Consider the following 27,995-nt stretch of genomic DNA (forward strand, 5'->3'; position numbering starts at 1 on the left):
TAAAATCACATCGCAGATATTAAGCTTTAATACCATATTTCTATTTTTCTATGAAGAACTTGCTCTGAGAGTTACTGATTTTCTCCAGAACTTCATATGTGAGTGATCCCTTCAGCAATTCTAGCAAAGTGCTCTGTGTGTCCAGTATGTTCTCTGCTTCACCTTAAAAAAAAAATGAAATAAATTTCCTTACACAGTATCTGTGAGAAAGAAAAGGAAGTTAAAAAAAAATACTGAGAAACTGATTTAGCTATTCTTGTTTGTGCCAGAACAACAAAATACCAGGTCACAACTATGTTATTTTACAAATGAACTGATGCCAATGTAGCACTAAAGTTCTTTTAAGGAATTTTGGACTGGTGGGATAACATGGAAGTGTTTGATCTGAAATGAGTATGTGCATTTCTTTGAAAGAGTTTCAGCCAAAACAATCAATTGTGCTGATGTTGTTCCTGTTTGTTAGCCCCTCTCACCTAAAAACCACACTGAGTTATAGTTACTGTTTCATTCAGAAGTTTATTATACATGTCCTTTGGAATGGAGGCATGGGATACAGCAAGGACTTAGCATCACCATGTACTTTGTACCAACCCCATACTGTATTTGGCCAATTAAGAGCCTTAAGAAGACGGTGGATCAGACATATGCATGAAAGCATACATAAGCTTTAACAAGTACATTCCCTATATATACTTGTATGTATCATAGACATGCGATATTTGGGCACAATACTTCTTGTCTCAGGCCTAGGCTAAAAGACATAAGGCTACAGGCAGAAAGTGGGTAGCACAGGACTTGAAGAAGTCAAGTATGCTTGGTCAAAGCATACTGCTCACAAAAAGATTTGTTAAGACAGTTACCTAAACATGCAGTCTTAACAGCACAACAGAGAAAAGTTGTAGGGTGCAGAATGCTCTGGGTAAGGCTGGAATGAAAACAACTAGGACAGAGAATCCAAAAAACAAAGATACAGATTGAACCTCATACATAAGTATAGTGGTCTGATTGTGATATAAGAAAGGATGAAGATTAGGCAAAGAATGCTTTTGTTTTGGCTGATGCCATTTGGTACAAAGTCAACAATCTTGTTTACCTATGCCTTAGCTCCTAGCTTGATTATTATTACAGCAGTGATTTGAAGCTATTTATGTGCAGTAAACCTGACTGAATATTGTAATGCAATCATGACTGTGGTCATTCTTTAAAACAGGTCTGAATGCTGAAATATCCAACTGCAATTTGGGTAGTATTACATCTCCAAATGCAATTTTGGTAGTATTAGAAAGCTTGGGGTCTCTACATGTCAGTAATACCCAAGAGGACGACACTGGTTACCACTCCTGGTAACTGGTAATAACACAACGTCAGTCATTTGCATACAGCATCTGATTATGGAGTAGCAAGAGATCTTAGGTGACAGAAAGAAACAGTCAAATCTCTATGCCTGTCACTCACATGCACTAGAGCAGACTGCCCAGTCACCATCCTTCTCTCACATGCCTCAGGATACAAGGACTGAACTATTTAAATCTTCAAAATGGTACTCAGAGTTTCATTGCTTAGCGGATAAGTTCTGTGCAGTTGGAGGCTGGCTATATAATCCCTCCCCTCCTCTAATCAATTGTCTGAAAAACACCAGCAATGTGTACCTGGACTAGGAGGAAAAGCAGAAAAGCAAGGCCAAGAACACAGACAGCAGGTGCACGACTGATTCTTAGTGTCCTCAGCCATTCAGAAAAGATAGTGCACTTAAGGGCTGTTCTGTAACCCTGCCATACCCAAAATATTCAGCTCTGATACATGGCCCTGGAACACTTACAGTTTTTCAACAGCACAAGCAGAACACAAAACAGGCATTTCTCCCCATGTCCTCAGTTTTTGCTTTAATTAGCCCAAACTATAAAGCAGGGAAAAAACCCTCTGATTCTGTGTGGGAGAATAAGCAAGTCATGAGAAAACATTTGGACAACAGGCTAAAGAAAAGAGAAGAACTTAACTGTAAGCAAGACCAGAGACAAAATTATTGATGAAAAAGAAATAGAGAAACCTTCCAGGGGTATAAACTGATTCCAAAGAGTGAAGAACAGCAGATGAAGGGCTATTTGATCAAGGTTGTTCAGATACAAGGAGGATTATGCAGCACAGAAATAATTTCAGATTAGTTTATGAGAGGGAATTGGCTGTGAGGCTGAAGGTAGGCATACCGTAGAGGAAAGAGATCAGTTAAAGAGGGTACAATCAAGGAAATGGTGTATACATTCATTATTATACCACAGAGATGAAGCATGGTATGCACCAACAGAATACATGGGCAAGCAGAGAAGTGGCTGAGAAAGCAGTATGAGAGCAGACACAGGGATCAGCTGCATAATAAGAACATGCGTTGTGGCTGCAGGTCTGTTGTGTCAGAAAACCTCCTCTTCAACTACTTAATCTTAAAATAAAAATGAACCCTGGAACATGATTTCCACATTCGTTATGAACCTTCTTCTGATTTTCAGCCCAGATTTATTCAGGCTAGTCCACTTGCTTTTATTCTAGTCCTGGTATTAGTAATTAGTTTGACATCCTTTTCTTTATCCTATGCTGTAAGTAGGGTCTGTAGACCCAAATCTCTCATGTCTTTTTACAAGGTTGAACTAACTAATCACTTTGTTTTCTTTTGCAAAGCACCTTGGCATTCCCCAATAATTTAACTCTCCTAGATTCCTTACACAGAAGTGATCCAAATTATGTATACATTTCCAAGGAACATATTACTGTTTTCCTGCATCAGTATCTTCCTCTCTGTACTCTCTATTTCTACTTAGGTTGGGGAATATCCATCCCTGGAGATACTAAAAAGTCATCTGGACATTCTCCTGAGCAACTGGCTCTAGGTGATCCTGCTTGAGCAGACAACCTCAACCATGCTATGATACTAGGAAACCTCACTGGATTTTTCCAGACTTCGTTTGACTCTCACAAATTCATCACACTATTGGATTATACTCATTCTGTGATCACCTAATACATTGTCAGGTTTTCTCCTTTTTCTATCATTTCCAACTGGTGAGCTCCGGTGACAGAAATCCCTATCCGTCTCTAGCTTCTCGCTGACGTTAACAAATTGAATCCTATTTTATTATCTCAGTTCTTCAGGTCATCAGTTCTTCTTGTACTACAGTTTATTTCTTCTCTGTTGATGACACCAGTCATGTTTGTCATCCACAGATTTGATTAATATAACTCACTCCATTTCAAATACAAAACGAAGGCAGATCCAGACCAAATCTTGAGGAATATTGCTAACAACTCTGCTAAAACCTTGCCTTCTTCTTTAAACACAGACCTTTGACATCTTCTCTTTATGCCAGTGCTTACCCGTCTACTAATTTCCACATTTTTCATGCTAACTTAATCTTCATGTGATACCACACTATATACTTTCATGAGTTTACAATATATCTACCACATTTCTTTTGGAAAAAAAAAATATTTTCCTGGAAAAGACAGAGCTAGTTTGGCATATTTCATTTTGCCTTACTGTGCATTTGGCTCCACATCTTCTTTCCTCCAAAACCTTTCCACAAGCCTTGCACATGGCTGAAGCTGCCCTAGTGGATCTAAAGTTATGACAATGACTTTTCCTATTTGGAAAGCAATGGGATACCACATTGCTCCTCTTCAACCTATGCAAGACCACATGGTTCTCAGTAAAGACATTACATACTCTTGCCATGGGGTTTGCATTATGATACGCTCACTCTTTCAGAATTCTGGAATGAAAATTACCTAATTTAAAGAAAAAACCCCAAACCCTAATAAATCCTAGATTCCAAGCATTTCTTCTGCATTGTATTAATCTCCTTTTCAACAGTCTGATTTATAAGAGCCACCTAGTTTTCTCTCTGGGTTTAGCTGCCTCTTCATATTAAAATCCAGAGAAATTTATTTAGTGGGGTAGAGGAAATGTTTGCAGATATACATTGCTGCACCACCTAAATATATCTGCACATGTATGCAGCTGGAAATACCTGCTTTTCTAATTAATCTATCATTATTTTTTCAATGAAGTACACAGCATTAGGAAACCTAGCTCTTAGATCTGGTAGCTAAGACCAACAGCTGAAACAAATCTTTATTTTGTTTCAGTATGTGTGTCAGTAGCAGAGAGAAAAATCAAGGTAGTTAGCTAAGATGATTTGTGACGGTGACAAGCCATGTTCCAATGCTGTCTCCACTTACAGTGAACACTCTCTTAGCATCTCTCCTTCACTAGGAATCAGAACTGACATAAATGCACCTCCATAATCCTCAACACCCATCACTTAATTAGATCTGCCACTGGCAACTATGAGGCAAGACCGCCCTTTCTCTGGGCCTCACCTTCCTTTTATCCATCTTAGCAGGGCACTGGGGCAAGATGATCAGCTGATAACTGTGTTTGGTCATGAAGGTATAAGGGCATGATTCCTGTCTGTATCCCTTTATCTGCTCTTATCATCCCTACCCCTTGCCAAAACAGCAGCATCAGGGAGGAATATGGATGGAAATCACTAGATTTGCCATTTCTCCCAAATATGCAATACTTACTTCAGCTGTATTTATAGCCTGAGAGTTCAAATTTTCTGAAAGAGGGGAGAAGTTAACTCACAGTCTTAGCTGGAGGGAAAGGCTGCAGAAGTAGAGTACTCTTGCCTGAGAAAGTATCTGATGGTAACAGAGAAGAAAAGAAAGAGTAAGATTTTTTACCAAAAAAATTGAGAAAATCTATTGCAAGTATTCTCTCAGACATTCTAAAAATATAAGAGGTTATCTGAAACATTAGGATACATTAAGGTCTGGTTCTACAGTGAACCCGACAGACATATATACACATACCTTTTATCCTTTGCAATAGTGTCCCGCAGCCCATATCATACTGATAGGCAAATACAAAGCTCAAGGGAACTATGGGCAGTAAAACTCCTGGGTTCTTCTTTTTTATTGCTCTGGGTTTGTTTGTTCAGGTTTTTTTTTTTTTAAAAAAAAAAAAAAAGAAGAAGGAAAAAATAAGATTATTTAGGACATTCAGTACATCGGCACTGTTAGTTTAGCTGTTAGTTTAGATTGACCTTGACTGTCTAGGACTTGTGCATCCTTCTACAATCTCTAATCAAAGAACAAGTCTTAATTTCCTCAGAAGCATTCATCTTCTGGTTGCCTTCATGTTCAACTGTCAACCCACCGGTATTATAAAAAATATTTCAAGTGAGTTTTGAACATACCGAACAAAAATGGGAGTATCTAAGTCATGTAGCATGCATATACATATGCATATATCCATCCAGCCACATGCAACATGTAGCAATCAAGAAATTATGCTCAGTTCCAAATGCATCAGAGTCCACAGAGAATGCGTAATGCGTATGGTGTATTTCATCTGTACTATGTACACAAAACTACAAATATTTTCTAAATTCCCTCTAATCATGTTATAGCACAAGAAAAGTATGTTACCAAACAAAAGTCCTGTAAGGCAAGTTCTTCCCCATGCGACACAGCTTTATTAGCCAGATTTTTATTCCCCTTGGGTGAGTTTCTTTACTCAGATTTTAGAATATGTCCACTTGTTCACTGACATATAAAAACCCCCAGATAATAGGGAATTTGTTACTCATTAACAGTTCATTAAATCACAATATGGAGAAGAAAATAGCACAGCTTTTAAACAATCCCTCCTGTTCCACACACAACTTTTATTTTGCACTGAACTTTTGGTACCTCAGCTGTATCATTTTACTGTCAGCTCACATGTCTCTGCTTTTATATAAGTCTGCAGTACAGACATAACAATAACACATCCAAAGGCAGACAGAAATCAGAGTCACTTTGTCATTCGATCAACCTCTAAGGAGATACTGGATAAAAATAACTCCCTGTTATAATTATATGCAAAAGGAAGATCCAACAATATAGAAATATAAGTGTAATATATTTATATTTTCTGTTATGAAATAAACTTCTTACCCACCTGTTAAACCCACAAAAGCAAGCAAAAACCATCCCAAAATATTTGAGAAATTCCTGTGTCCAAGCAATCTGCATGGCTGTTTGTCTCTCTCTCACCTGGTTCTGCATCAGCAGTTGCCTTTCCAGCTAAAAAAAGGGAGGGAGGTTAAACAAAATCAAGTAATCCATTTGTTTTAAAGACTGAGTCAATCTCTCTTGGTCTATAAATCCAAAACTCTAATTGAGAAGGGTTTGGTTTTGGTTTTGGGTTTTTTTTCCTTCTACTTCAGTCATTCATAGCTTTCAATTGAGAATGAAATTCAGTACTAATATCTCAGAATAGTTTATACCAAGAAAGCATTCAGGTCAAATTAGCAAATGCTTTAATGCAGAATCTGTCTAATGCTGTTTCTCAAGGTCAAGAAAACCAAAATACCAGTATTGGGTTTTGAGAGCTCCCCAAGTCTCAGCAGTACTCCCTAGGTTAAGGTTCTCTGACCTTTGTATTTCCATGGTGATCCAAAGAGTACCACCTATCTGCTTGCCAATTTATTCTGCTTGTTTTTAACTTAGCTGATATTATCTTTAGGGTCAATCCTGATACTCTTTGCCCTTTGAGGATTTCTCTTTTTCATAATGCATCATAAAGTTAATAACTCCTTTGAAACACCATCGTTTGCAAATACAGAAAAAAGATGTTGCGAAGGTATAAGATCTTTTAAAGATACTGGAATACATATCAAAAGTCCATAAGAGAATACTGTAACTACAGTTAAAAAAATCATGCAGAAACTACAATCTAGACAGTATATTCACACATCAAATTAGGGCTTTCTATGTCAAATAAGAATAAAGAATAAAAAGGCAGACTATTAGATATATATATTTTTATTTTTTTTTAATTATGTGCCCCATCTAAACATACTGGTACATTTCCATTAAATAAAGGTAAATCTAGTATTTCTTAAAAGTTCCCCTCTACTGTACAGAACACCAAAAAACAATTGTCCTTAGAGGGATGCAAAATTTAAGAACTTTGCCAAAAATAAGCATTCTCAAACCAGAATACAGAAATTACTTAACACAATAAGAAGTCGGCTTCTTCGCATTAATGTTTGTAACTAATTTTTTGGGGGAAAAAAGCAGAGTACCTGAGTTGGTATATCTAACCTAGCTAACCAGGTTGCATAAAACATCCAACAAGGTACAGGAAATGGAATACTAGCTGCCTAAAGAATGTATTCTAGAAAAGAAAGAACAAAGCGCAAATTCAGAAAGTTCTCTTCTCATGCATCTATAAAAGTAATTAAATCTGTTCTTTTCTCCTCCTTTTAAATTCAAAAATAATTTAAAGGATTTGTAATTACTTAAGGTTCCCACCCTTTATTCATCTCCATTACTGTTGACTTAGCCGGAACAGAACAATTTCTGTTAAATTGTTACTAATTATTTTTTCAGACTCTGTTGATCTTGCTATCTTATTTACAAGCGTATTCAGTACCTACTAGATAGACAGAATTAATTTTTTAGACAGCATAATAAAAAAAGGACAGATCTAATTACATATAATTGTACACAGTAGGAAAAACAACATTCACTGCAGTCTCACAATACTGTTCATCTGTTTCTCTTTCCTCAAGATTTATACTGTAATTGTTGTTCTTACAAAAAATACCAACAGGCTCTACCTTCCTGATATCTATAAGTTTCAGATAACTTTTTTCAGAAGTGGTAATTATATGATGGCTATCAAACCACTTAATAAAATATCAAAATAATTAGAATATATTTTGTCACCTATGAGATACTTGGAAATTCTGCAGTAAACAAGCACACTGCCCGTTGATTAGTACTGTGGTCCCCAGTATCCAGCCTGGTAAACTGCCGAGGGGTTGACGTGACGAGATAAAATAATGACATGTAATATCAATTTAATGACCTCTATTTTCCTCTTCGATTTGATTATGTGTGTAGTTTCAACACGTGTGAAAAGTATTAAGGGATCCTTTGTCTGCCTGTCAGCACAGAGCCTACGCTTCCAAGATGCACAATATTACTCTAAATGAGCTTCAATTTGAAGAGTACGTGGGGAGGAAGTGGGACAAGGATATGCTGATGAAATATAGGTCATGCTAAAAGGAAACTTAATGCTGCAGAAAAGTTTAATATACAGACCATAGAAAGAAGTAAGCATAGAATAAAAAGAAAGCTGTAAGTCTGTATCTACAAAAGTAAACTTCAGGATCCTAACATTTTTTTTTTAAACCAAAAAAAAAACCCTCAACAAACCCCCCTCACACAAGATGTACTGAAAGACAAAAGACATTACTAAGTCACAGATGCTAAGGACAAACACCTTTCTGTAGGAGCCTATCATATCAAATTCCAGAAGCCCAAGGATATTTTCACATGTATCTATTATATAAATAACTTAGTATAAATGAAAACTAAATTTTTTTAATATTATAAACAGCAGCCAGATTACATAAATCAATTTTTATATTCTTTTCTATAGAGAAGGATTTCACACACACACACACACACACTTAAAAAAAACCAAACCAACTCTCAACTTTCTACATGGTCACCCATCCAAAAATAAGGGAGGGCGGGGAACACATAGAAAATGCTTATAATTTCTTTCCTTTGAGCAAAATTCTTGAATGTGGATGTCAAATTTTACCTAGGTGAAACCCAATACCGTATTTAAATTAAATTCTTTTAAAAAAATGTGTTGGAGGGAAGCTTTAGACTGATGAATCTTAAGAGATGAGCACTTTAGATACATGGGGAAATGTGGCACAGCCAAGAAGAAAAGGTTTGAGGGGAATCTTGATGCACAGAAGGCAGTAAAAAGTAGACCTAGTGACATTTAGCTAAATTAATAATTTAATTCTTGCCATTACTGAAGTTGTATGATGTTACAACAGTTTACTATACAATATCTCTATTTTGTCCATAAACTTACAATGTAGCATCAAGAAAACACTGAGATATTTTCAGGGATGCTATGTAATCTACAGTACTGCTGTAGAGGTTTGATTTTTATTTAGTCATAAGTCATACAGATAAAATCTAATAACAACACACAAACATCACTAAATGTGCTCCAAAATCTCTCTGCACCTATGCAATCTCATGCCAAACCTAGGAATACCTCACCAGAAACCTGCCCTTTCTTCTGTCCTCCTTCATTCTGAAAAAAATCTTCATTCATGCTTTCCATTGCCAAGATCAATTTTGTCACTTGTCATAGTTTCATCTTGCCAAAACAAAAGACTATGGTGGTAGCTGTAGGACTACAACAGAAATTTGCATAACAGAGACTTAGTCAAGGTGTTCCAGGGCAATTCCACACTGACTTCACTGGATTTCAAACTTTCTTCAAGGAAAGGAAAAGGGAAAACTGAGCAACAATTATGGCCAAAGTTGTCCCAGAAGTTACGGTTTCATTAGACAAACTTACTGAAATAATTGTAGAAAAAAAGCCCAAACAAAACAAGTTTGGAGAATCCCTGAGCCCTTTGCAGAGTGGCAACAGCATGCTGCTGAGTGACACGGGTCAATGCTGCCATCACTTTCCAAGTGTGGGCTCCAGCAAATACGTGTTCAGGACAGCAGGAAACACCCCTCTGGCAGACTGACACAGCAGACATAAGGCAGGGCACCTACCTACCCTGTGTCATCAAAGACTGCTTTAACATGTTCAGACCCGACATCTGATCAGCTAAATGGGTTTATGAGCAAAATTTGACACTAAAAGATTAAATGCATTTAAATGAATTCATTTAAATGAATGCTCTAACTTGCAAAATTAAGCACCTACATGGGCACTCAAGCACGTCCTATGTGCCTCAGTCTTTCAAATTTTCAAAAAATTCAAGGACAATATCCTTATGCTTACCCATTTAACATGCCAAACTGAATCACACATCTTGAGCTCCGACAGTTTTGAATGACCAGGATACCCTAATCCGCTGACTTTACACTAGCAAAAACTATTGGTAGATCATAAGGTAGAATTATTACATTAAGATTATGTTAACCTTAAGCAAGTCGGGATTTGAAAGCAGATCTATGTAGGGAAAGACTCAGGAGTCCACCACAAAAGATGATTCCAAATTAGATGAAAGATAGAAAACCAAATCATGTTTGACTGCAGTTCAAATCAATATCCCATTTTCAGCTGTTAATTTCTTAGTAATTGTGTCTTATTTTCCTCCACATGTGTTCTATTGAAAATGCCAGCCACACTGGGCTAGTGAAAGGGTGGAGAAGACTTTTGATCTATTAACATGCAGATTTTATGACAAAGGCCATGTGTACTCCCTTAGGACTTGCTTTGCAATGCCATTTAAAATTACTTCCTTTCCCATTAAGGCAGATCAGAAGCAAGAAATAAGAACAGCAGGTATTAATTTTACTGCAAACCATAACTTCATACATAGAACTTTATATAGGATAAGATTTATAAAAAAAATTGTATAATTCAAACTTAGTAACTTAGTAGAAGTGTGCTGTAGTTTATTTAAAATAATCTCACTGATGGGAGAACTTGATTATTGAGGAAACAAGCCACAGGTGCACATCATACACATCAGGTGAACAACAGTTCTAAGTGCCACATCTTAGGGAATAAATTTTATTAATTTTAAATACATAAGCCTCCCACCTATATAGCCACAAAACTTCAATAGGGACTATTTACATGATTATGCTTGCATTAAAACTATAGGTAAAGAACCTCAGGAGCAAGTTCACCATGGGAGGAAGGGAGATGCTGTAGTTTTCCCAGCCAGGTTGCTGCATCAGGCACAAAAGAGCTGAAGCCGTGATGTGGATGCATTAGTACACATCCAAGCATGCTTTTTCATTACTGTCAAGAAATCACATCCTACAACAATCAGACCATGTTTTACAGACACATACATCATAATCTAAAAAAACCCCAAACTATATACATTTCTGTGTGTTTAATTCCATAGTGAACATACTTTCTTAAATGACAGTAGCACAACTTCCTTACTGGTAATAAATATCAATGATGTAATTTTAACACTTAAGTTTAGTATTTCAAAGTAAACCCGGTATTAGTAGCAAGTAACATTTTATATATTGTAACACTGTTAGGGGGATCCAATTAGAAATAACTGTCCCATTTTTCTTTAAATACAGCTAGTAGTTTCTGGACAGTGTGAGAAACTGTAAGGGCTGATTAGCATTTGAAGTCTGCCACATACCAACTGTTACAGTAAAAGGAAATCAATCTGACAAAATGAAACATGACAGATGAAGATAAGTGAGGCGGAGAGGGAAAAGGTCAGTTACCGTGAAACTGATAATGCTAATAAACTAGTCAGTGGTAACCATCCTTATCATTTCTATTGATTATTCTTCAGGCTGTCACAATGATGTCAAACCACAGAAAAGGGCATTTATACTATCATTTCATTGATTAAAATCCAGTGGGAGAAAATTCTCATCTGAAATAGTTTATTCAACTCCAACAACTTGCAAAAAAATAAACAGTCCCCTCTTGATTACAAGCCACATCAGCACTGGTAGATAGGTTGGGAATTTCAGATACTTTAGATTCTTAGCTTGTTTCCTCTCTTTCTGTCCACCTTTCTGTTTCATGTTCAGATGCTGTATGAAAGAAGGAACAGATGGTACTTCTGTTTTGTATTAAGGGGATGCACAAAGCAAAACAAATGGGATGCAAGGTGGTCTACAAAGGCTCAAAAGAAATGGAAGGCAAAGCCTATGCAAAATGCTGTCCCTTGTGTATAAAATACAATTTCTTTGATGTATTTCCTGCAGGTTAAGTTGTATCTGGAGAGAGGAAGACATAGCAACCACCCTTGGATAAAGCCTCTATTTGCAACCTGATACATTTAATGGCTCTCCTGGCAGACACGCTATTTTCCCCTGCACCTCTAAAAGCGTGGACAAGGGCAACACTTGGCCCGAGAGTGGTCATAGCAGCAAATCTGTTTAGGGAACTGTATTTCATGTCACCATCATTACAACATAATCATGCTGACAGCCTGGTAAACTGATATGCAGGCAAGAAAAGGAACTAATCTACCTTAGAAGGAATTATCAGCCAGGTAAATATACACCATCTCTACTTAAGTTCTGAAACTCACAATCAAAATCTAAGAAAAGAGAAACATGAAGAAACTGTTGGAATATCCTTACACTCATGTTAAAAGAACCTTCAGTTTTGTCGCAGGCTAATCTCTTGCACATCTGTTACAGGCCGTGGCTACTGTGGCTATAATAGAAGGTCATTTTCACTTACAGTTTTTCAATGATCATAGATGCTGAAAGCATTCTTTGAATAACTAGTGACTTTTGAGTACTCAGAGGTGCAATGAAAATAAGACTTAATTTTTCAAAAATATGACAGTTTCACCTACAAAAATCTGCAAATCACTTACAAAACACATATGAAAGCTGGTGTGCAGGTAGTATACCTAAGTAATAGCACAAATCCCTTGCAGGAGCAATGCAACTGGCATTTCATAAGCAAACAAAAGATTAAAGGCTTATGTAACTTGTCATTCCTCATAAATGTACAAAACCAGAAGCTGCTACAAATGGGTGTTTAGCAAAAATAAATGGAAAACAGAATAGTGATACCTATGTTTACACCTCCACCGTAAGCCACCAGAGTGCAATACAGAGACATTAACATGTAATAATTATGCAGTGTCTGCTTGTTTCTACGACCAGCATGCACACAGAAGTGTCAGGAAATGGGCCTCTAGATCAAACAAAACAAATCAGACTCAAATGTTTTATCCTGCTGCTTCAAAACTTGTTTGCAAATATTCTTCACATCAAGTACACACAGCAATTAAAATTATTAGCATTGCAAGAAACTACACTCTGTACAAAGAAATCTCAAATTTTAAAGCTTCAAGTGCAAAGACACCTTACAAAACATTCACAAGCTAAGAGCTATCATAAAAAGAAAGGGGTCTCACAATATTAGCCACCAGCCAGAATGTGAGCTGCACTGAAAAAAACTCCTTTATATTCCTGTTGTTGTCAATGAATTACTGGAATTACGTGCCATATAAAAAGAAAATAACATCAAAAGCACCTAAATCCATTTGATGTTTTAAGCTTGCAAAGGAGAGGCTCAATCCAACAGACTGTAGTATGAAAGTAAGATTTCTTGGCAGTAACCTAGCAATTCCATGCTTCTGACGTGTGGCCTTTAAGCAACAAACATGCAGCAGAGTGAGGAAGGGTGTCTTCCACCTGCATTTAATAATCTTATCTACAGAGTGAGCAAAGTTGTAAGGTAGTATTATGAGTATTTAGAATTCTCAGGAGTTTTATACAAGTTCTAAAAAGACAAATTTGGATAGCCAGTTATGTAAAAACTTAGCCATGCTGTAGGAATGGTAAAGTAGATCAGGCAGTGTAAGACATGGAGTTAACAAAATGTGACTTATAACTCAATAAGTAAGAACTATTCAATTTGTTATTTCCATTCCCCAATAATGCCTCTAGGTACACTCCTTGTGTGCCTCAACCTGTTGTGTTGTTTTTTTTTTTTAAAAAAAAAAAGAAATAGAGACTCAGAGCATGGAATCAAAAATGAAAACCAGAAGAAATGGCTGTAAAATGATAGTGGTATAAAAGGGTGTTATAATACCAATAAATTATGCAAATATGATGTTTGTTCCTATCCATTTCAGATTCTGACTTGCAAAACTACTGTGGCACTCTCTATACCATTTTTGTTATGGAATTGAAATAGGTGTAAAATCTCTTTCTTACCCATTGTACCTCCTGGGCTCTTATGAGTTCTGCTCAATATAGGGCTTCTCCATTGCCCCCTCTTTTTCTTTTTATTTCTTTTTTTTTAACTTAGCATTCAAGAAATAGTATTTTATAGAAAAACAAATACATTACCAGATTCAACTTCAGTGGACTTAACAGCAGAAGAATAAAATGGTATGTTTGCTCTACTAAGGAGGAAGGAACTGTGGAAAATTCCTAGCATTAAAGGAGGCAGCTTCAGAAGGCATTTATTCTTGGAAGTCAGTTAAATCCCCCCTACAACTAAGTCTACATGTGTAAGGGTTAGCTGCAGGTGCACCTCCAAGCAAGATAAAAATTTTACTTAAGCAAGCTGCATTCACAATGATATGTACTAGTCACAGATATTCCCAAGCAAAAACACTGGCAGAACCAATTCCATTGAACAGATTTAATTAACATTTTTGTCATTATCAGTGGAGCAATCAGTCTGTTTTGCATCTTTTGATGGTATTGCTTGCATGTTAGAAATAGTTATTAAAATCTACTCTGTAAACCACTGGATTTCTTTCTTTACAGTGATCAGGCAGAGTATACAATCTCTCAGCTAATACCAACCAAACTGCTTTCTTCCTCTAAGATAGATTGTTCTAATCTTCCTCAGTACAGATATCATTCATCTTGTTCTGTTCCATTTGATGCACACAAACTAATAAGGATATAGGATTGTTACCAGAGAGCATTTATTTCCTGAATTAAGCCCAGATCACCTAAGGGGCTAAATAATTTTTCTAATGCTTCAAGACAAATGCATTAGAGATGCTATAAGCGCTACTAGTACCTTGTCAATAGAAACAAATCTAACTACTTCCCACCCCAAGGGGAAAAGGGTGGTAGTAGTCAGGAAAGGGGAAGCTTGCTTATATTTTGCTTCACATGGAAGAAAGGGAACAACTGTTTCCATTGTAATAGAACTTTAAAAAATCCTTTTGACTAATTATCAGTGAAAACTTTAGAGAGGAAAAGGTTAGGGACTTACAAAACCCTGCACAAAATTGCTCAGTGTCTAAGGCATTAGGAAAAATCACATTTTTCAGAATCATCATGGATGTGGCTGATCTTTTACTAACAATGATAAGTTGGCAAATCTGTAGATGGGAAGAATGTCACCACGCAAAGTTTTATTATCCACAGGAAGGATTCTATAGAAAGCAGCCCATGGAACCATGTGTCTTTTTTTTTTTATCAATGAAAGTGATAAAGCATGAAAATAAGTTTTTTTATTGCTCAGAAACATCCTGACATTTTAACATTAGTGATTCTTCTTCCTGCCAAGAGTCAAAACATAGCATACATATGCCTTTCAGCAGTCACCTCATTTTATGATCAACTGATAAATCATCAATAGTATGTAGAATGAGTAATGAGTTAATTGAACTTTTTAAGAAAAAAAACCCAATAGGATCCCACAACACTATTTGCAAATATACTTAATCTTCAAATAAAATAGATAGTATCTCCCCCTGCCCTGACTCAGATTTTCTTACACTCTCTTTGCCATTCCTGCTAAAAGCTTTGAGCTCGTTACTCAAAAAGAATCCTGGGATAAGGCAGGAATGTGTAAAAGATAGACATCCTTACCAAAAACAAAATGATAGGCTTATTATGTCAATTCATCTCACCTGCCTCAGATGGAGTACTCTTAGTCTACTACATATCAAACAGACATTAATATTTTCCCTTTTCAGAAATTTTGTTTTCTTCTTCGGTTTTCATTAACATTTTGTGTTAGTATTTAAGTCAAATTACTAAAACCAAATGTGGCCCAGTATCTACTTTCTCATAAAAATCCTACTGACCTATCTTGTAATAGCATCTTTACATTCTTAACATTCTTAAATTTTTAATTTAACTGAAATAAAAATTATGCATATAAAATCTTCACCTCAAATACAAATTCTTTCCCAGTTTAAAACTGGGGTGAGAAGATCATCAAGCTGCCTGACAAATAAGTCAGTTTTTCCTCATCTCTCCCTCACAAAATCCTCAGTATCTGCAGTAGTAAAGGAAGTTTGGCAAAGTGGTATGTATTACAATATCCTAAGGTCAGTAGAATCCATTTTTCAATTCAAATCTCACAAAACCAATAACTTAAGGAAGGTGTATGTACTGGTATAGAAAACATCTATCTTCTTAACTATGCTTGTACTTTATCTATGCTATTTAATTTTTCACTTGAACAAGTGCTTAAAATGCTTCAAATGTCTCTTTCACTATATCCTATCACATAAGTTACCATAGAAATTTTTGCTTCTTAGAAAGTAAGAACTTCAAAAACCACTAGGAGGATAACTAGCTTATCAGACACTTCACAATAAGAAACAAACTTAAAACTCCTGTTGAAAGGTTCAAACTTATTTCTTACTGGGCATAAAATTGTTGTGTACATTTTCAAAAAAAACATTGAGATGGAAAACTAAACACCAATAACAAACAGCTGTATAATTGAAATGACAATATCTGTAATCTTTGCTAGGTAGCATTCACACAGAAATCAGTGTTAAGTCCTGAAATGCAGGTATGTTCTATATTTAAAAAAAAATATAAAAAAATTCACATTTACTGATGTGTTTGAGCTGCTCAGAAATTGTAAGGTTGGAAAAGAGATGTTGCTAAAGGTGACACAGTATTAAGTACAAAATAAATCTAGAAGGAAGAATTGTTACGTATTAACAGACCTCAGTTAAATGGACCTGCATTCTGTTCAGGTACTTGAGCTTCAGCATTGATGAAGTCAAGAGGATAAGGCATTTAGAGGTCCTTTAATGTTAGCCTGAAAGCAGGGAGATGAAACAGACATTTATTTACCCCAATCAAGACCACCAGTGGCAGATTTCACTGCCTTTCTTAGTAACCTATTGTCCTGGTTTCAGCTGGGATGGAGTTAATTTTCTTCCCAGTCGCTGGTGCAGTGCTGTGTTTTGGATTTGGTGTGAGAACAACACTGGCAGGACATGGATGGTTTTGGTTGTTGCTGGGTGATGTTTATACTAAGTCAAGGACCATTCAGTTCCCTGGTCTCTGCCAGCGAGAGGGCTGGAGGGACATGGAAAACTGGAAGGGGACAGAGCCAGGACAGGTGACCTGAACTAGCCAAAGGGATGTTCCATATCATATGATGTCATGCTAAGTATATAAACGGGGGAAGAAAAAGGAAGGGTGGGGGGCCATTTGGCATTATGGCGTTTGTCTTCCTGAGTAACCATTACGTGTGATGGAGCCCGGCTTTCCTGGGGATGGCTGAGCACCCGCCTGCCCGTGGGAAGTGGTGAATGAATTCCTTGTTTTACTTTGCTTGTGTGCATGGCTTTTGCTTTACCTATTAAATTGTTCTTATTTCAACCCTCGAGTTTTACATTCTTTTCCAATTCTCCTCCCCGTCCCTCTGGGTGTGGGGGAGTGGGCGAGTGGCTGTGTGGTACTTAGTTACTGGCGGGAGTTAAACCATGATACCTATATAATGACAGTTAAGCAGTCAAAGTCTCCTAATATTTATCCCAATTCTTGCTTTCTTGCTGTTGCAATGAAAAAGACTCAGTATCTCTAGACAGACACATGAGAAAAATGAGCGGATTAAAAAATATACCACCAACACACACAAACTGAAAATTCATACCAGACGTGTTTATAGCATCAGACAAATATGATTTTTTTCATTCTTTCCTCATGGGTTCCAACGCCTTTACTGCCATCTTCTGAACTTTTCACAGCTTGTCTGCTCATTACAAGAAGTATCAATATTTTTTTCCCAGCAAAGTCATCAGTAGTGCAAATTGAGTAATTTTATCCCCTGGTTAATAATTCCACAATTACATTTGCTTTTACAAGAATCTGTGCTGTTGAATCAGCTTCTTTATCAGTACATATCTATATTAAAAATACACTTATAAGTATGCACAAGCATATAAAACCTAGGTCTTTTTTAAGGTTCTGAAGTCTAATCACTTATAGTCAGTTAATCTATTTCACTTTTCCTTCTTGAATATAATGCTCTGGACTGCCTTTTATCCTATTACCTATTATACCACTTCTTATTACTTCAGTGCTTTCCAATTCATTGAAACAATCAGAATACTAAACCAATCCTCCAATCTAAAATTTTACACAAACATTTAATTGAATTATGGCCATATTTATATTGATAAACTGCTGAGTGTCTGGACATAAACTGAAATGTTCTAGTCCTTTTCTATCACTTATAATAGGTCTGACTTTATTTTTTTTTACTATTATTATTTTAAGTCAGACAAAAACCCAATATACTTTGGGCATAAGACATGGTTTATTAAGAAGCTTGCTACAGGGTACTTCTATATTTTCATTTAAGATTTAAGGACAAATTGTTGAATATGATAAGAAAACTTGCTTAATTCCTTTCATTTATTGCCACTCAATGCACACCTCTTAAGGCAATATAACCCTGGCAGGAAAGTAATGCAATTATGCTATGTTTTGCCTCTAACCATGTGCTACAGTGTAGAGGAAAGAAAAAAGATGATATTAAGTTGCATCTATCCAGGCTTTCACTGAGTTTTTGATAGTTTTTCCAAATCCAAATACTTTCATCACACATCTTTTAGAACATCAAATAACAGTCTAATGAAATTAATGTTTACACATTAATGTTATGATGGAATAATATTCCAAAGCATATTCTTATGAGTCAGACCATTTGCAGACATGGAAACAGCACTCATCTGCAGTTTCACTTTAAGCTGAATCATGAATGCATGTGGCATATCTCATACATACAGTGTAAAATGCATACATCTTTCCCCATAGGCAAGAACTGAAGAATAGATGAAAGCACAGAACACTTAAGAGTCATTTTTGGAAGCAGAAAGCTTGTGATTTACAATTTGAGTTAATTAACTTGTTTCTACAGGTACAGAATCTGCAAGAGTTAAATATGTTTTTGGCATTTCTGTGCTGTGTTCAGAAAAACATTTCACTTACAGAAGAAACTGCTATATTCTTTTTCATTGTTAAAAAGAAAGACTACACATTATTGAAGTGGAAAATGAGTTTCCCTGACCGTGTTTTGTACTAAACTGCCCAGCTATTCAGCTCAACAATTTTTACTAACTGGGTGAAAAAAATGTCTGTAGTTTTTATTTCCCTTATTTTGCATCACTGCCAAAGCTTTAAAAAGAGCTGTTAAAACAAGGCAGGGAAAGAAAAAAGAAACCAAACAACACATCACCAAAGGGAAAAAAGGAGCATAAAAGTACCCAGTTAGGTACAGAACTGCAGAGGAACTTCAGTACCACCACTGGCCCTCATTAGAATAGGATAATGTAGACTACTCATGGCTCAAAATGAACCTGTATGACACTGGGGTCCCCAAAAGAGGGAAGAAGATTTGAAAACAAGGAAAGGCTGACACAAGTTTTCAGAAAAGATGTAATTGCACTGCATTGTCAAAATATAAAAATCAACCCCTTACTTTTCGAGCATTACTTGCTGTTGGCATTTTTTTCCACCAAGGAGTAGGGAACCTCTCCCATGACCACACAGGGAGGAAGTCTGTAAACCCCCAAAGACTAACTGCTACGAAAGCAGTTCTATGGCTGTTTCCTGGCTATCCAATATTACCTGGGGAGAAGAATGCACTTTACAATCTGACATAATGAAATTGGGAGAGAAGAGGGATAGCAGGAGAAGGGAAGTGAGACTATCCAGAGATGCATATTACAGACAGGAGGTTATAATCAAACACTTTTATTATGGGTAAATACAAGATTTGTCAAAAGTGTATTATTTTCCTGGCCTGTTTATTTTCTCAAAGGTTATGTGGCTCCCATCAAAGATTAATTTGGAGGATTATCTCTGACTACTGAATGCAATTATGCTATCCCACAGACAAGATTATCCTTTCGTCTGATAAGGAATTCTCTTGCTGGAAAAAAAACCCCAAAACTCAACTGAACAAAACTCCAGATCACTATGAACTGCTGTCCCAAAACAACAATAAATATCTTGTCAGCCACAGAAACAATGATACACCCTAAGCATTAACTACTCTCTTTTCCTTCCAGCGCGTTCACTGATTTTTGCCTTCTTCTGTGTTACCTTCACGTTTTTCAAGAATTCTAGTCCTCCAGTCTTCCACTCTTAACAGTCTGATCTGCCCTTGAAAGCTTAGCAGAGCCAACCTGCTGTAATCTTAAAGCAATACTTTTGTAACAAGTTTTGCTTAAATAAGGGTTATAGCTTTTTACTGGAATTGCTGATTTAGAGGGATTGATGTATGTGCTACTGCTGGATACATAATATTAAGCAGTGTTGGGGAAACTTACCTACAAATACAGCAATAGGTATTATAACACTTTCAAAATTACGGGAGATTGTACAGTTCTTTTTCAAGTAAATTATTCCCACAGACAACAAGATTCTTGCTATCTGACAAGCAAGGCACACTGAGGCTTTAATCCTGAATTCCCTTCCTTATGATGTTACTTCTGTATCAGTATCACACATACCTGAAGTCTATCTAACAACCATCAGTTAAAAGTCAGACCAAGTCACAGCTCGTTTCAACAGACTGTTGCTGTGCATGTGGTGCTTGACAGGAATGCAGACATCAAGCAGGAACTCATAATAATTCTCAGTCTGGGAAGAAGCAGATGTGAGGAAATCCTACCTCATAGGATTCAGAAAATACAGTGGTCCACTACCTGCGCCTACTTCCATGGTGGTCAGAGCATCCAACTCAAGTTGGACAGGACTTACGCAGGGTCAGCTGATGTGATCAGACCAGGTTGCTGAGGGCTTTATCCTGTCAGGTGTTGAAAATCTCTAAGGATGGAGGTTGCACAGCTTCACTGGGCCTCTGCTCAACTGCTTGGTTGTCCTTGTGGGGGAAAAGGTTTCTCCATATATTCAGTCTGAACTGCTCCCCCCATCCTGTTTCAATGTATACCCACTAGCTCTCACTCCCCTCCAACGCACCACTGTGATGTGAAAAGTGTCCCTCTCCAGTTTGAGTAAGTCCAGCTCACTTGGCTTCCTCTAAAAAAGTGCTTCCGCCCTTGACCATCTTTCTTGATGGTCCACTGCTAAACTTGCTCCTTTTCACCTGCATTTTTGTTGTATTGGGGAGGAGAAAGGGAGCAAAAATTGGATGCAGTATTTAAACACATTTAAAGCAGCACTGAACAGAAGGCAACAGTAATTTTCCTCAACGAACTGGCTTCACTACTGCTTACAAAGCCCTCACTGTTGGCCTTTTTGACCCTGCTGCCAGGGCACACTGCTGGCTTAGGCTCTGGCTGCTGTTTTCCAGTGGCCCCTCCACCTCCACAGTGTTGTCAGCCCTCAGCCTGCACGGTGGCCGGGGTCTCTATCTTGCCAGGGACACTAGGAGGTGGTTGTCCTTAAACATGTCAGTTTTTCTGAACTCCTTTATCCTCCAGACCTGCCTCTTAGGGCATCTCACCTACCAGTTTCCTGAAGAAGACAAAATCTGGTCTCCCCATTACCACCCTCAGGACCCTGATCTCACCACCACAACCCAAGACTCCTTTGATATTACATCCCCAAATCAGTTCTTCCCTATTTGTGAGTAACAAATCCAGCTGCACATGAGCCCTGGATAGCCCATGCAGTACCTACCTGTATCAAACACTGATTCCTCACATTTCCCAAAAAGGTACTCAATTGCTTATGTCCTGCTTTATGACCCTTCCAGCAGACGTTAGGGAGACTGAAGTCTCATGAGCAAAATGCTCCTCTGGTGCTGCTATACAAGGAACAGTTTTTACAATGAAGGAATGTGATTTATTGGTTCATTTGGAGAAAACAGAGGTTTTTCATTTTCTGGGGCTTTTTTTCTTTATTTTTTTTTCCAAACCAGAGTAAAAATGCCCTGCAATAGTTTAGAGAATTTCTTCTGACCTAAATTATTGGAGAAGTAAGATCATTATTTCAAACCTGATCAGAATCACATTTAGCAATTCAACAAAGCTAGGAATTAATCTTCTCCACATGGCTTAAACTCCAGCTACACAATTCTTGCTTTTTGAGGTGACCCACTTTCATTTACTTCACTAGGTAGTCCCCTATACAACAGACTTTTCTCTTATATTCTCTGAAAAATTCAGTGTTTTTCTCCTAATTGCTTTTTTGCACAGTTTTCCCACAAGGGTATCTAGGTGAAAACTTCAATAGTTAACATCAAAAGAGTGCTTAATACCTTAGGTATGATTGTTATACATAAAGATATCACAAACACATCAGTCAAGATACTGCCTTGCCATTTCGGTCATCTCATGTTAAAAAAAAATAATTGTGATATAACAAAACTGTAAACTAGTCATCAATTCAGATGTCATTATTAATGATGTTGCACACTAATATATGAAAAAGTAAAAAGGTTAATCATTAAAGGACTATTAAAGGACTTGGTGTACCACCAATTCTCTGTGGAGTTCCAATGAAACATTTCTTCTCATTACTCATTAAGAAAACACCTTATACATTGAGATATAAATGAAAACATTTACCAAGGGTTTCAAATGCTATAAGAACTTACATTTTTTTAATTTCAGAGACCAAATCCCACTGTTCACTATGTAGTATTATTCCCACACACATCAAGAGATCTTCACGTCATCAGCGGAAAAATAACCGCCACCCCCGCCCTCACCCCCCCCTTATATAACAAAATCTCAGCTTCTTCTTCTGACTACCTTTCATGTAGTTCACTGAGTACCTACAGACAGGCTATATACAGGAAACCTGGGGACTGTCTTGGTTTCCCACGTGTAGAGTTCCCCAGGCAAAGCCAGGAAAACCAAATGTCTAGAGACAAAAGTGATGTTACCTCTATAAAAACAACAGCAGGGGATAAACTGAAAACTAATCTGGGGTGGGGGTAAGGAGGGTGTGTCATGGTACATTTTTATTTGGAAAACAAAATAAAGCATTTTTAATTCCTCTACATGCATGAGAAAGCTTGGCAAAAATTTCACAGAAGAACTTAGGCTTTTTTATATCTATACCCTAAAGTCAAAGTCTTTTAAGCTGCACTTAAAATGCCTTTTACACATTAGCAAAGAAATATTCTTCTGTAGTGCAAAGTTAATTTAGTAAGCTTTGCTCTGTGTAGTCCTAGAATCAAACTAATTAACAGTAAGAAATAAAATTTAGAATTTTTATCTGTACTGTGCCACGACCTTCTACCATGATTTTGCTTCTTATCACTCTAAGTAACACTACACAGAGCATTCAAGGTTAAGATTTTTTTAATTACCTGAAGACAATATATCATGCAGTAATCATACTTATGCCTGCCTCATCACAATAAATTCTTTAGCAAGCTTCAAAGTACACAAATTCATCCAATTTCCTATGAAAAGACCCACCTGTTGGTCAAGGAATGTCACTGTCTAGAAAGAGCAAATAAAAAAAAGTTCTCTTTAAAGTGTGCTAATCCATACTGCAGAATGAACAATCGGCCACAAATAATGCTTCATTCTTTGTTGCCAGTTTAAAAATGTGTATCTTCTTCCAGGTTGTCTTGTACATCTTAAAAGGGCTTTCTTAGTAAACAGTTATTGAAAGAGCTTTTTCAAGGTATACATTTGAGTTGTTCAAAAAAAACAAACAGCAAGAAATAAAAGTCTGACCAGAACAGAAAGTACAGAACATAGCATTCAACAGGAGAATTACATTAAATTCCTGCTTTTGTGTTAAGAGTACCCACTCAGCTCATGAAAATAAATAACCTGCTATAAATGCTCTGAGACCTGGAACTTCCTCTTACCCATGCAGCCATGCTAAAACCACTTAGCAAGGCCATATACTAGGCTTGAGCTGTAGGTCTGATATATTGTTTGGAAATAATTTTGCTAGTTACGCTTTAAGGAGAGGCTCATGATAAAAATGAAGCCTCAACAAACTTCTACCATAAACAGTCCCCACTTGATACAGATTGGTATTTCATTCTGGAGCCATACCAAGACAATACAAACAACGGGTAAGTCCTTCAACATCAAGGCAAACTGACAATTGAGTTTTTATTATTCTTCCAAAAAGCATTAAGATACAGTTTACAAGGCCACAAGATACAGTTTACAAGGCCACAATCCCTTCTTTTCAGCTATCCCAAGAAGGGTATAAAAAATATAAAATGCACCCAACTTTACAACATGTTTTAACATTCTCTTATTCTGAAGTAGACAAGCTGGCTTGGGGGTCCAGCACAGATCAGAGCAACGCTAGGACTGACCAAGCTTTAGCATGCACCAAGGCTTGGTATTTGGAGGGGGTTTTATCAACTTCTGTCATCTCACTTGCCTTCCAAGGTTTTGCAATGGACTCCTCCCAACCAACAATTTTTCACAGAGGGTAAGTCAATGACTGAACAGCTTTGTATCTTCTCTCCATCCAGAGGAGAGCACATACCTAATATTTCTGTTAAAAAAAAAAGAGCGGGGGTGGTGGGTGGTGGTAGTGTTCTGTCATGGAAACTGATAGCACAAAAATGCTGTTCCAAACAATTTACAGTAACTTTATGATTCCTCCTCATCTATAAGGAACTGAAGTCTTCACAGATTCTGACTGTGTCACCATCACCTGCTGTGTTTTATTCCAGGGCAACCCAAAGACTTACTAGTTCATTTCTGAGCAGTGTCACACCATCACTGATAGCAGGGAGGGCATTCTAGAAGAAACAGTTTTGACGACTTCTTGATCCACACTGATTGGCTTTGAGTAACAATAGTAACCTGTATTCTCAACATTCTAATCATGGGGCACTCCAAAGTACATTCAGAAGCTATTAAAAGCTTTAAGAGGCTTTGAACCCACGTGCTATTTTGGGATATATAGACATCTAAAACAAATTAGTATTTTTTAAACTCTCATAGCATATACATGATACTGCTTGCGGTGGAAGCTTCTATTATATTAATAAATATGATGGTTTTCAGAGGACAATGGGAGAACTGATAGCATCCAAATCCCAGTATTTCACCATAACACAATATCTAATGCTTTAAGTCAAGCTATTTCATTCTGGTCCTAGCATGACGTAACTTCTCCAGGTATTTCTAGTTACAATTTCTATCTAAAAACAAATAAATCAGGCTATACTCTTTCACAAAGAGCCTGGAAGTAGTTTGTCTAACAGTAGACTCCAGACACATCACAAGTTTTATATAGATATGGAAAAGACAACTGGCAGTCTTTCCCTCTTCCCTACACTCCCCCTAAGCTCAGAGAAAAGGTATTTTCTTCCATCCTCTTACGACACAAAAGTTAGTCCTCCTCTTGCCCTCATTGCATCTTTTGCACCTGACATAACTGTGCACTTTATGCATTTTTAAAAGATGCAGGTTTTCTAACATGGCCAGCATGTCTGCAAACAGTACAAATCAGATACAATCAGGCATTTGTAGTGTTAGAAAGAAATCTACTATGTTACTATTACTATTGTCAAAAATAAGAAATACAGCACAGGGAGAGCTCCTAAAGAGCAACTTGCAAAAATTTTGCATGCAATCTTGAAAGGGCTTTTTTTCTAACTATTCTCAAAGAATTTCGGGTTTTATGTTAGCCTGGGCATTTGGGCTAGAATTAGAGTTGCTAAGCATCTGGGGTCAAGAGGCCAAAGACTGCCGTTTAAAGCCCACAGCACCCTACAAATGCTAGCCTGAATTCAAGCTGTTTTCTCAGCTCACTCTCATTTTTCACAGCTGAGAAGCAAATCATGAAGCAAGCCTTCATTTTAATTTCATTACCATTCTCTCAGACTGAAAACCTTCCAATCATCTGGATTTCCAAAAACTTTATGGGTGGGAGGAGCCCCTCTGTATAAGGAAAAAACATAAATATACATTGTTCGTACACAAAACCTGTGGTTGCACCTGAGAAACATACAACCCAGCACAGACAGAAAATTGTTTACAAACCTTGCAAAAAGTTGATTTTTTGTTAAACAGTTATGTAATATCCAGTATTTTAAAATATCTTTCCTTATGCTATCTTTCTCTTTCCTAGCCACATTCCCAGGGTCACCCCCAGAGTTCAGTCTACACTGATCCTACAAAACCTACTATGTGCATGCTCCTTTGAAAACTAGAATATGCCATCTACTGGTAATTTAATAAATTGGAAGTTCATCCGTCACTACTTTAAACTTTGTAAATTTTCCTGTATTCAATTTAAACACAAAACTAAAGGAACAAGCTCCAGCTAAGTCCTTCAGATTGCATTCTAGCATTTAGTTAAACAAGTTACAGTTCACAGGATACCCAACAACAAATCAGAAAGCTATAATAATGCTACACTGTAAATTTCGTTCAGCACAACTTTCTGAGTCTTTGTCGAATTCATTTTCCTTCTCTTTCTCTGCTGCTATTTTATTGTTTTATGAGAGGGAATAAACAATCTGCTACGCCCTATTTAGTCTGAGTTTTTTAGAACAACAATGCAATGAACAGCTGTGTAGTGCCTTCCTAGCAATGTCGAATAACTGCAGTTGCCTAACTGAACTTAAAGAAGGAAGTTGTCTGAAAGATTTTTGTATAGTGGAAGTTTACCGTGGGGGTGGTGAGGCAGTGGAACAGGTTGCCCAGAGGAGCTGTGGATGCCCCATCCCTGGAAGGGCTCAAGGCCAGGCTGGATGGGGCTTTGAGCAACCTGGGCTAGTGGAAGGTGTCCCTGCCCATGGCTGGGGGGTTGGAATGGGGTGATCTTTAAGGTCCCTTCCAAACCAAACCACTCTACAATTCTATGGTTTCAAGAGAATAGTATCCCAGTTTTAGTAGCCGTGCTGTTACTGATTCACCTTAACATGTATGGCCCAGTTGTGCTACAGGGGATGACAGTTCAAGGTAAGTTTCCAAAACTGTGTTTTTAGGGTCTGGCTACCATAGGGATAGCTTCCACCTTCACAGCTTGTTAACACACACTTCCGAGGAAGTTGTTAGATCCAGAGATGAGGTGCTCGACCTGCAGTCAAGTGCAGTGGGCCTGGCAGGGTGTGCAAATGGAGGAGCACTTTTAGCCCTGGGAGGAAACCGAGCCTCCGCGGGCGAGGCCGCAAGCACACCGCGGCCGGCCCTCGGCCACCGCCGGCGCGCATACCTGCGGCGTGAGCTCATGAGCACGACTCCTGCTGCGCCTTCAGGCTGTGGCTCACGGGCTTCGAGAAGACGAACCCCATCCTGCCCTGCAGCGCAGAAGAGACGAGGCAAGTGAGGCCGGCCCGACCGATAACGGGGGCGGCACCGCGGGAGGCTGCCCTCGGCCTCGGCCGCCCCCGGGAGGGGCTCGGCTCGGGCGGGGGCGGCGCACAGGCCGCAGGGCAGCAAGGCCGGGCCGCCTCGCGGGAGACCCACCGCGCCTCCTCCTCTGCCAGCGGCCCGGCCCACCCCGCTCCCGGCGGCCTGGCGGAGGGCGCCGCGCCGCCCCGCCCCGCCTCGCTTCCGGGAAAGGCACCGATCGGCTGCTGGCAGGCGGCGGCGCTCACGGAGTTCAAAGGGCCGAGGCCGGGCCGCCCGCCCCGCCCCCCCCCCGCTCCCACCGGCGTGGCTGTGTGCCGCGGGCGGCCCCCGCGCTGCGCGGCCTCGTGACGCGGGAGCGCGCGGCGCTCGTGCTCCCTGAGGCGGCCGCTCGGAGCGACTGTGTGGGAGCGGCACCGCTGCCGGGGGCCGCGGCCTGGGCCGCTGGTGTCGGTAGCCGGTGACACCTCGCCTTTGTTACTTTCGAGCTCGTTTCCAGTAACACCCCGTACGTTCCAGCAGCCCGAAAGAAACGCGGTGCCGTGCGCGCGGGACCAGTGCCACGCACGTCCTGAACCGGGGGGGCAGCGCGGCCCCGACGGGACGGCACCGGCGTCGGGCAGCTGCAGCGCGGATGGACGTGTGCTGGGCGGGGAGCGCCGGCCCTGCGGTGGCCCGCACGTGTCGCCCGCCCCCCCCTCCCCCCCCCGCCCCCCCTCCCCCCCCGCCCCCCCCCCCCCCCCTTTTTTTTTTTTGATGTGGAAACTGTTGCAAGAAATTTCCCGGAACTCTTCTCCATGTTCAATGTGTACGCAGGCCCTGGCGGGTTCACAGCTCGGGCAGTACACATCGGCAAAGAACGGCACTACATGCCTTGGCCGTCGGGCTTCTTGCCGTACTCCTCCTTTCATCGTGTGTCAGAATGTTTTCATGACATCATCACCCATAATTGCA

At 38.7% G+C, this 27,995-nt stretch overlaps 1 protein-coding gene across 1 annotated transcript; it reads right to left on the bottom strand.

Annotated features, from left to right (window-relative positions):
• Positions 1–27,952, bottom strand: PLGRKT (plasminogen receptor with a C-terminal lysine). The gene is given in 5 exon segments (XM_005434762.2): positions 1–162; positions 4,864–4,973; positions 5,992–6,018; positions 6,020–6,120; positions 27,854–27,952. Coding segments are annotated over 5 exon segments (459 nt in total). The 3' UTR covers positions 1–40.
• Positions 27,953–27,995: the final 43 nt, after the last annotated feature.

This window comes from Falco cherrug, chromosome Z (genome assembly GCF_023634085.1).
Source record: "Falco cherrug isolate bFalChe1 chromosome Z, bFalChe1.pri, whole genome shotgun sequence".
NCBI classification, from domain to species: Eukaryota; Metazoa; Chordata; class Aves; order Falconiformes; family Falconidae; genus Falco; species Falco cherrug.